Source organism: Geospiza fortis, unplaced genomic scaffold (genome assembly GCF_000277835.1).
Source record: "Geospiza fortis unplaced genomic scaffold, GeoFor_1.0 scaffold11, whole genome shotgun sequence".
In the NCBI taxonomy this organism is placed as follows: domain Eukaryota; kingdom Metazoa; phylum Chordata; class Aves; order Passeriformes; family Thraupidae; genus Geospiza; species Geospiza fortis.
The window spans coordinates 4,570,221-4,581,302 of record NW_005054304.1 but is presented as its reverse complement, the minus strand read 5'-3'; the positions used below and the strand labels follow the sequence as shown (position 1 = coordinate 4,581,302).

The 11,082-nt window shown below is 41.0% G+C and overlaps 1 protein-coding gene across 1 annotated transcript in view; it reads left to right on the top strand.

The window, feature by feature from the left end:
• The window catches only part of COPS4 (COP9 signalosome subunit 4), a 10,628-nt gene extending 1,737 nt beyond the window's left edge, over positions 1–8,891 (top strand). The window contains exons 2-10 of the mRNA XM_005418215.3: positions 1,153–1,232; positions 1,968–2,119; positions 3,130–3,233; positions 3,988–4,141; positions 5,261–5,411; positions 5,737–5,907; positions 7,181–7,296; positions 7,660–7,744; positions 8,241–8,891. Coding sequence (XP_005418272.3) covers positions 1,153–1,232; positions 1,968–2,119; positions 3,130–3,233; positions 3,988–4,141; positions 5,261–5,411; positions 5,737–5,907; positions 7,181–7,296; positions 7,660–7,744; positions 8,241–8,374 — 1,147 coding nt within the window. The 3' untranslated portion in view covers positions 8,375–8,891. The remainder of the gene's footprint in view (positions 1–1,152; positions 1,233–1,967; positions 2,120–3,129; positions 3,234–3,987; positions 4,142–5,260; positions 5,412–5,736; positions 5,908–7,180; positions 7,297–7,659; positions 7,745–8,240) is intronic.
• Positions 8,892–11,082: the final 2,191 nt, after the last annotated feature.

Genomic DNA, 11,082 nt, shown 5'->3' with positions numbered 1-11,082 from the left:
GGCCGGAAAGTGAGTTGCCGCCGCCGCCTCCCCGCGTTGGGGCGAGGGGTGCGAGCCGCTCGCGGGGTGCAGGGTGAGGGTGCGCCGTGCACTGCGAGGGCGGGTCGTGCCCAGCGGCCGCGTTTCTTCGAATAAAAAGGAGACAGAAAGGTTTCCCTTCACGGCTGTGTATTTTTTTTCGTTCACGGGCATGTCCGCTCGGCCCCCTCAGGGCCCCCCTGCTGCCCCTGCATGTGCCACAACGAGAGGCCGGGGAGTTTGTTTTCCTCTGCTGCCGTGGATGTACCAGCGACTCTCCTGTTATTGTTAAGAATTATTGCCATTTTATTATTGCCATTTTGTTATTGCTATTGTCATTAGGTGCGTGTTTTGGGTAGCAGCCCTGAGGGGTTGAGCTTCTCGTGGCGCGGTGTGTCACGGAGGTTTTCGCTCCGGGAGTCCCGTCAGATGCGGATCTGTCACCGGGAATTCTTTGGCTCCCTGGCCACTTGCTTGTGTTCTAGCGGGGCTGTGTCACTTTTAGGGTTTTCTTGTAAAACCTTGGAAACTTTCCCCTTAAAATGTGGCTTCCATGCTGAAGTAGTACTTCATTAGTATCACACACTCTGAGGAAAAGTTTCATTAACTTGCTGAAACAAGAAAAGAGAACCTGCTATTTTTTTGCAGGAATAAGCACTTGAAAACACATGGAGTACAGGTGTCAAGTGGCTGTAGCATAATATTTATCACTACACTATTTCTCAGTGACACTGAATGTGGCATTTTGAATGTTTGACTACCTTGATTAATCTGAATCTATGAGCAATATAGTTTTCATTACTTCTTCTATGCACTATCCTGGGCGTTTGATTATTATTATTTTAAAATTATTTTATTATTATTATTAACTTCCAAAGTTGCAAATATGTTCTTAGATAACAAAATGACTGGGCTCTGTTACCTGAGAATGTAGGCCTGGGATTTAAGAAGAGCCAGGTACCAATTCCAGGTGAGTGTTTATTACAATTGGGAACAAACTGGAGAATTGCCACCTCAAGGTATAGAAAATATGAGCAAAAATAGGGCTCTGACATAAAAAGTACTCAGAGAAGCACAAGTTCTTAGTGAAAAAATGTGTGATTTTTAATCTTTTTAAAATTTATTTCTGGACAGGTACCGTCAAATATTGGAAAAAGCCATTCAGCTGTCGGGTGTGGAGCAGCTTGAAGCTCTCAAAGCTTTTGTAGAAGCAAGTAAGTGCATAAGTGGTGTAAGTGGTTGTACAGTGAGTGAGAGCCAGAGGTCTGTGGGGTTGTGTATTTGTTAGCTCTACATGAGACTGTGTAAATGCAATATATTTGTGTCCTGTTGGAGCTCAGACACGACAGGAAGAGGAGCCCTCATCAGCACATTCGGAAGTGAAGAGGGAATGGATTTGTAAGCTTTGTGGTTATTACAGCTTTCCAACCTGTCAGCAGTGGAAGGTGAAAACAAAGCTGTCTCTGTTGAGTGCTGAAGTTGGTACTGGATGCCAAGTGGTGTTTAAACTGACAGCCTCCTTCGCCCATTTGTAAAATTGCCAAGAAATGGTTAGGGTTTTTTTTTTTGTGTGTTGTACTGGGTGTTTGGAACATCTCTGTAAATTATATCTCCTATAATGTTTTTAAAGTTGAGAATAAGGTTAGTGAGATTTAGCCCAAACAGGTACTTTGTCCAAGATATCTCAGCAACTGAGAACTATAAATCAAGGTGAAAAATTCATTTATCTGTCAGGGGTTAGAACTCTGGTGACCTCTAGTGTAAATGGTTTCTGAAAGAATAGAAAAACCCACCTTTATAAAAAAAGAAAAAAAAAATCCCCTTCATTTGCATTGTTTTTAAAATTTAAATATTCAAATTTAATGTAAAAGCAAATTATCAGCTGTAGTGAAGGCACTGAAAAATACTGCATCCATTCTGTGTTTTTCTTCTGTGCACCTCTGAACCAGTGGTGAATGAGAATGTCAGTCTGGTGATCTCACGACAGCTGCTGACAGATTTCTGTACACATCTTCCAAGTCTGCCTGACAGCACAGCTAAAGAAATTTACCACTTCACCTTGGAAAAGATACAGCCCAGAGTTATTTCATTTGAAGAACAGGTGAGAGATCAATGATGAGATGGATTTTGGCTTGTGGGTTTGGTTTTAGTTTTTCCCCTCCTTATCTGCTGACTATTTCAAACCTTTCAAAAAGCTGCTCAAAACAGGTATTTCTACTTAGAGTCCAGTTTTTCAGTCCTGTACATGGAAACCTGAGCTAAATGCAGAGAGCTCTTAGGACTGTGCAAAGATTACAGACTGTCACTTCATCATGATGATGGACATGTAATTCCTCTGCTTCCAGTAATTGGCTTGTTCCAATCAAAGAGTCCTTGAGCTGCTGGAGATATCTGGAGAGACAGACTGCTACTCACTGCCTTTTACCTGAGTAGTAGAACAGACAGGTGGTGTGAAGAGCATGCACCTTGAAAAATAGCTTTTTTTTCAAAAGAAATCAATTTTCTGTGTGACTAAATTATTTTAGCCATAATCATTTTACCAGGAAAAAAATAATTCTTGAAATCTTACTCTGCTTAACTGCTGAATATGCTGCTCTGCTTTTTCAGTTCAATTCTGTGTTTTGTTGCACAAATGCACAGTATCATCTGAGAGTTCTTAGAGAAGCTGTTTATATAAAAAGCCCTTAGGATCTAGTATAGAAGTGGAAAATCAAGGTAGTTTCTGCAATGTTTTTTATTTGCTTCTCTTTATCTTTTTTTAAACAGTTTTTACTCTGAGCTAAACAGGGTTGCATGTATGTCATCATGATTATGCATAAATTAAACCAAATACATCAGATGATTTATTTTCTTTTACCCACACTTCCAGCTAAAAACCCAGGTTGTAAGCACTGATACTTTACCTGCTGACAGCTGCTCTCCAAAGCAGAAGATTCTCATGAGGATCTAATCACAGATCACCTCATTCCTACCTCACAGGCACGATATGAGATGTAACTGCAAGAAATGGCTTGTGACTCTTGGTGCACCAGTTCTTGCAAGATTTGTTTCATCTTTTTAAAAGCTCTATAAATGATGGCTACTTTTGCTGTTGATTTTATTGTTCTTCAGGTGGCTTCAATAAGGCAACATCTTGCATCAATCTATGAGAAAGAAGAAGACTGGAGAAATGCAGCACAAGTGTTGGTGGGGATCCCTTTGGAAACGGGGCAAAAGTATGTGACACCCAGTTCTGTGGTGTTAGCTGTACCTGCTCTCTCTGTACTGAACTAGACCAGCAAGTGAGAATATTGGGGTTTGCTGCACCAGAAGTTACCCACTATTAATTAGTCTTGTTAATAAACAAGTATTTTAAATAGTATTTTGCAGAATTGTTTCTAAGGTTATTGGAAGGTGGCAGTGTTTCAATGTGTCCACCTTCTCAGTTTAAAAAGACATGGTTTGTAACTGGATTTAGATATTAACAAATGCAGTTGGGGATTCTTTTGTGTGTTTGTGAGGTGGGGTTTGTTTTAGTTTGATTTGTTTGGGTTTTTTGGTGTAGAACCCTTGCAGTTAGTTTTCTCTGGCAGTCCTTCCCTCTTTCTCATTGTGCACATAGAAGGAATTGCTGTAGGTTTTGCCTGCTTAGCACCTATTTGTTGCCCTGCAAGGTTGATTCTTAACTCGAGTGGCTCACCACTGGTGGCAAACTTCCAGTCCACAGAAAACAGATTATGTGAGTGTACATTTGTGTTTTGGTGGGCAGCATTATTTCTGCTGGTGTTTGCAGGAGCCAGTTCTGCGTTGGCATTTATCTCAAATTCCCTTACTCTGTACAGAAAGCACTAATTTGGCAGTGGGGAAAAAGAAAGCAGGGTAAAGCAAACGATACCAAATGCTTAAGAAGCATAAGAAATGTTAAAGCAGCTAAGGGCACAGGTAGTTCTGGAGCAACTCTGAGCACTTGCTTTTTTCTTTCTTCTATAGGCAGTACAATGTAGATTATAAACTTGAGACCTACCTGAAAATTGCCAGGCTGTATCTGGAGGATGATGACCCAGTTCAAGCAGAAGCTTACATCAACCGAGCTTCCCTGCTCCAGAATGAATCAACTAATGAACAGCTGCAAATCCATTATAAGGTTGTCTAACCTGCTTTATTGCTTTCTCTTTCTAAAGGGAGACAATTCCACATTAAGATGTTTTAATGCAATGCCATTAAAACTTTCATCATGAGAAAAGAGACAAAGGGAAAAGCAATATGGTTTTGGGAGCTTGAGAGACAGACACATCTCAGCAGTTATTAAACAACTCATTCCTTATCATTTGGAGATGAGTGTGTAATGGTTCCTTAAATGCCAGCTTTACTGATGGAAAATAAAAGTAGGCTAAAAAGCATCTGAAATATTGTTGAAAATATTGCTTCTACCTTTGTCTATAAATCTAAGCAAAGGAAAAAATTGCATCCAACATTAGAGACAGTAGTAGTCCTCCCACCCCTCACTAATTAAATAAGTTCCATACATAAAAGTAGCTTAAAGCCTTAAGTAGTAAATTAACTGCTGACATTGCTGCTTTTTTGTGGGTTTACTTTGTACATAGTTCATACACAAATTTCTCAAACCATTTTAGTAAGTGATGAGCAATGAGTACAGTGTAACAGAATTGGTCAAGTGTGGTGGTGTTTAAAATTCTGTGACACAAAGCAGATGTGCCAGGAGCAGTAACTCAGCATCTGGTGGTTTTGGTTTGTTGGATTTCCCTTTTCTTTTTTCCTCATCCCATATTACGTTCTGAAGTGTGCACTCAGTTGAAAGTGTAAATATTTTCTGTGAATCTTAGAAAAGCACAGAGGAAGGAAGAAATATCAGGTGGTGTTCCTGTGCTGAAAGGGAAAAGCAAATACTTGAAACATAAATTGCTAAGTGGTAGCTGTCAGTGCCAGTAATGAAGGGGAAACTCACACAAGTACAGTATCAGCTGTACAATATTTCAATTACTTAGGCTCAATACTTGGCTTTTCAATATTTGCAATGTTTAACATGTGAGCAGTGGTGGGAAATGTCCTTTCAATTGATTTCCCTGATACTTCAGCAAGGACTTGTCAAGTCAAGCTAATTCTTTGAAGGCACACATTTCCCTAGGAAGCAGAAGTGCAATATTTATGGAAGCTAGCACTTGACAGTGTGCAGTTTTTACATACCTGTATTATGCAGCCTCCTCTGCTGCATTTCTTTTCCTGAGCTATCCTTCCTTTCTAGGTTTGCTATGCTCGGGTGCTCGACTACAGAAGGAAGTTCATTGAGGCTGCCCAGAGGTACAACGAGCTGTCCTACAAGAGCATAGTCCATGAGACTGAGCGCCTGGAGGCACTGAAACATGCACTGCATTGTACTATTTTGGCATCAGCAGGTAAAATACACCTTACCTTTTTGTGTAAAAGGTATTTTCCCTGGAGCAAGTCAGTTTGTGTATTACTTGTATTACTAAGATTTGGTGAGGAATCCAAAGTTGTGAACACGATGTCAGAATTACGTGATGGCAGAATGTTAGCTCAGAGTTGGATTAGTTCAGTGTCTTTGCCTTGGAACTGAACACAGCCAAATTCCTTCTTCAGTAGAGCTTTGTTGGCTGTTATTTGCATGCATTGGGGGAAAAAAGGTAACTTCCTGCTGTTTACCTCTAAGTACTCAGTGTTTTGGTGGTCAGTTATGAGAATTCCTCTTGACTTTCCTAGGACAACAGCGTTCCCGCATGCTTGCTACTCTCTTCAAGGATGAGAGATGCCAGCAGCTTGCAGCCTATGGGATCTTGGAGAAAATGTATCTGGACAGAATTATCCGTGGAAATCAACTGCAAGAGTTTGCAGCCATGCTAATGCCTCACCAGAAAGCGACTACAGCTGATGGTACACACTTCTCTAAAACCTTGTAATGCTAGGTGTTCATCCATGGGAGTTAAACTTCCCCAGTCAGTCAAGAAGGATCATGGAAAAGAATTTATTACTGTTATATCATCATTTGAGAAATGTTTCTCAGCATGTATAGTTAGATAGTAAAGCTTCTTAATGGCAAATCAGAAAGATGAACTATATTTAAGGTTTTGAAACACTTGTCTGGAAGATAACTTGTCACATTTTTTTTCCATGTCCATGTCCAGTCCTCTTCACTGACAACTTCCCAGTGTTTCTAATGGAGTCTCTGTCCTCCTGAGCTTCTCAGGCACTGTTGAGAGTAGAAACCCATGACATGCATGCAGCCATAAATGGTCTGTACTGATGATACACTTATTGGAACTGCTTCCTGACATAGTGAGGGGATGGGTTGGACCTCACGACTCTGCTGACGTGACACGAAGTCCTGAATATCTGAACAGTCTGAAAAAATGTCAAGTAATGATTTAATTGGTATCCTAAACACACTGATTACAGTTTTCTAGACTGGAAGAATATAAAAGTGGAAAAATACATAAGCATGACACACCTCTGAATCAAGAAAATCTTCCTAGTGAAACATAATTGTTGATTAAGGAAAAATAAGTAACCATGTACTTGCAGAAGTGAAAACTGGGTTAAAGGTACTTGCTAGCAATATGGTGCATTCCTTCCCTTGGTGACTTTGTTGTTTATTTATAACCTGTACTGTTTGTCCTTAAAGAATGCAGGTTAGCTGGTGCTTAATAATGTGTTTATCTTCAGCTAGAGGTTAAGGGGCAAATGAGTTTTATTGTTGAAAACTGTTCAGTCAAGGGGAGAGACATCAGATAAGGATTTATCACAAGCAGTGTAAGAGAGAGGTTAATTGTACCCCTAAGAGCCATAATGAACAATAAGAAAACCCCCAATGGTCTTTCCATTTGTCAGGCTAGGATCACAGGAGGTCAAGCTCCCTCAATTCAGACAGTAAGTCTTGTAGCAAGGGCTCCACTTGCTTACTCTAGAAATTAAATAAAGGGTTTATCTGTTTTAAAATCAGCCACGTGCCATCCATTTGTTTCTGTCTGCTGTCTCTGCACAGCTTAACAGGGGTGCAAGGCAGATGCATCTGGACCTTCTGCACATGTAACACTTCAGAAAAAAAAAGAGAAGTGTTTTTTCATTTGCTCTACTGTATAAACCAGTCTTTCAATCTTACAGTAATGTTTTGGGTTTGTTTTTTTTTTTCCTTCATCTAACCCTAAAGGTTCCAGTATTCTGGACAGAGCTGTTATTGAACACAACTTACTATCTGCAAGCAAACTTTACAACAACATTACCTTTGAAGAGCTTGGAGCATTACTAGAGATCCCTGCAGCCAAGGTATCCATTTCCTACCTTTTTCTATTTTTTTTAAACAAGGAACATGAATGGCATGAGAAAACATCTCTGATAAATATTAGGAAAACTAGTTAAATATTAGGGAATAATTAAACATTCTGTGTTACAAGGAAGGTTAAGTATCCAGCACATCTTATTGAGAGTGGGAGTAGCACAATCTGGAATGAACAACAGTGGAGTTAGATGCCACTGATAGTTTGTCTAATCAGTTAATGAGTGCTGTCTGTAGGTTCCTTCCCCCCTGTGTGTGGACTTGGTTATAAACCATAAGACGGTTAAGTGTGAATAATTTCTAACTCCTCTGAGAATGGACTAAGTTTCTGACATCTTTCCTTGTTGTTGTAGGCAGAGAAGATCGCTTCTCAGATGATAACTGAGGGTCGCATGAACGGGTTTATTGATCAGATTGATGGAATTGTTCACTTTGAGAGTAAGTGCAACCACAGAATAATTTCTTTTTTTAGCACCTTTCAGAGTGAGTTTTTTGCGGTGGTCCCTGCCAGGACAAGGAAATTAGGTTTATTAATAATCCCTTCTGCCTGAAGTGAGCTTGCTTATCCGGATCTAGCCAGGAGGTGGCAGAGCGGGCCACAAAAGACAACCTTGACACTTCACCTGCTCCCTGCAGAGGGCTTTGCATCCTCTTACCCACAGGACTTATTCCATCAGTCTCCTTCTAGGAACAGATGTACCAGGAAGTTCTCTGTTCCACTCTGCTTCAGCACAGGAGTTAGGCTTGTAACAGGCAGCCAAAATAATTGCAGCCTTTGAGTACAGAAGTGATCCTGGTGTGACTGTAAGGAAGGCTTCCTTCCTCTGTGAGCTCAGTGAGGGCAGTAGCAAAAGGAAGGGTTGCAGTTGACAAGGCAAGGGAATTGCTAAGACTTACTTTGTTCAGTATTGGTTGTTTTTTCTTTTCTTTTCAGCCCGTGAAGCTTTGCCAACTTGGGACAAGCAGATTCAGTCCCTGTGTTTCCAGGTGAACAACCTGCTGGAGAAGATCAGTCAGACAGCCCCGGAGTGGACAGCGCAGGCCATGGAGGCACAGATGGCTCAGTGACCGTGCCCCGCTGTCCCAGCAGAGGTGTCACCTGCCTGCTGTGCCGGCAGGGGGAGCTGGGCAGGACTGGGAAACAAACAAACACCGTCTTCACTTCCCCATCTTCTGCTTTCACCTTGGCTTAGGACACAGCTAGCTGATCCCATGTTTGGTGTGACAGGCTCCCAGTTCTCTGAGCTTAGCTCGATGCTCTTGCTGCCTCTGCCTTGCACTCTGCTCTGTGGTTTTCATTTTAAAAAAGCTGTAATGTCTGCGGCAAGCTTTGGGTTTGGTTTATTTAATTTTATTTTTTTTCCACTGTATTGCTATAGCTTTGTAGCCCGTTACTTCCTATGGTGCGTGTTCTGCTGTGAAAATAGAAGCACCATGTTTCTTTTAGTTGTAATTATTCTAATAAAGGCTGAGATAAGCCACTTGGTTTAAGTGTTGTAAGGACCTGTGGTTTTGGGTTTTTTGGTTTTGTTTTCATATTTTTCTTAAACAGTAACTTGAAATAAAACAGATTTTTGTAATTGCATTTTCAGCTCCTGAAAATGTTAAATGAAAACCTTTTTTTTTCTTTTTTTGCTTATGAAATGCAAGTCAAGGTGTCATGTGATAAGCAGGACTAACTTGAAATGCTTATGCACAGCAATGAAGTATGAAAGCGCCCCTTCTGATGTTTATCAGTCTGGAGTTGGGCACTCTTTACCCATCCTTGTGCTTTGCCAGGTACACACATTTAAAAAACATGGCAAATATTTGGGTCTTCAGAGGCTTCTATGCTTGGTTATCTCCAGTCTGTTGGAAACTCCATCCACTCAATTATCCACTCAGTTGCATATCTAGCTCCATACCTTGGATCCATCATATTTTTCAGTTCTTTAACAGCTTATGAAAAAAAACAAGTTGGCTGATGAGGCCAACATCCCTGAAAAAAGGAATTAATAAGTTTCAGGATGTCAAGCACAGCAGAAACTAATTGCTATTAAATCAATATCTTTTAAACAGGAATGAGCAGCATGCACACTTGCTATACTTACATTTGTCATTGTTTGTGAAGAAGTGCCTCTTTTTGAGGTGTGTTGACACTACTGCTCACTAATAAACTGTCTGGTGAGTGTAGACCCAATTGTGATGTTCTTCTGTGCTGTGCAGGTGCTGCACATCTTAGTACAACAGCATCATAAAAGTAAGAGCAAAGTGGTGACATAAGTGCTGAGAGTAGGCTGAAGGGTATTTTGACCACCAATTTCCAAGAGAGAGTTACAAGTCCAATTACTTGTAACTTGTTTGACGTGGTACTGGCTGAGAATTTTCTCTCCCTTCAAGAGAAATGCTGACACAGTCACTATTAGTTTGGAGCCTGTTTTTCTTTTAGTTTGTGCTCTGACTTCTGTACAGAGCCCTTCTCCTGGGGCATGCTCTTTGCAGATGGAGGTGTGCCATGTATGCCATTCATATACATTCCCATTTAGGTTATTTGCTGCTTCAGTCTGGAGAAGGAGAATTTTAAAGGAGAATCCAGTCCTAAAAAGCCATATCAGTGTGTGTTCACAGCTGTTTTGTGGACCTTTTCTCCTGTGGGCCAGGACTGACTTTTGGAAAGCAGTAAACAGTTCTACTGAACGTTTCTGAAAGGACAGACCTGAAGTGGCCAACTCAAGCCTCAAAACCAAGATGACCTTGGGTGATGCATATTTCAAGCCACAGACTGATTTATCTGATGAGCCCAACATAGCCCAGATCTAGCCTGGGACTGCTGTGGTGAGCCAGGGACAGGGGAGGGAAGCAGAGCCACTTCCAGCAAGGATGAACACACAAGGGAGAGAACCTGTAGCCTTGACACATGAAGCATTTGGGGTATGTCATGCAACAGGAATGCTGTGGAAAGAGAGTGTAATTTTCATATCAGCAGGGAAGATCTAATTTATTAAAGTACAGCTACCTGCAGAAACTGCTGTAATCCATTGCCCAGCCCACTCTAGAGGCATTACAGAAACCTGGAAAGGCAATGGCTTGGAACACCTGCTCCATATGTTATATATGTGCACAGAACTTGAAGAGTGGAGAAAGTATGCTCAGTGCTATCAGTCCACCCTCTGGAGATACAGGTACATGATATGCAACCTGGACATGGAAGTGTTAATGAACATTTCCTCACAAAAATCCAAATAGGAACATAAATGGGAGGGGCTATACACTGTCTTACTCTGTTCTTATTCTGCAGTTAACAGTTTTAGGTAAGGAAAACTGGATCCACCATTCTCACATCAGATGAGTAGTTAAATGATCCACCAGTTGATCAACAAGTGACTTTCGAGAATCCTTCATGATTTTATATTGATAATCATTACCACTCCATGGCAATCTTGTTGGCCTTAATTCTGTTATGTTTATTGCTTGTAAGGGCAGTGGTTCAATATCTTGAAAGTTTTCTTTTTATTTCTTTTTCCTTAAAGTAAAATGCTGATTAAAACAGAAGTGAATGCTCAATTAAAACAGAGGGTTGATGAGGTATACACATAGTGCTGGTGGCTGCAGGCTGTGCCCTGGGTGGGGGGAATGCCAGGAGCCCCCAGCAAGGAGCTGTGACCGTGCCAAGGAGTGACTGGTCACCCTGAGACACAGCAGGAGCTGAGGAACAGCAAAAAGAACCCAGACTAAATATCACCACTGGAACGGACACACAGACTGTGAAAGTGTAAATGACTGTGAAAGTGCAAATG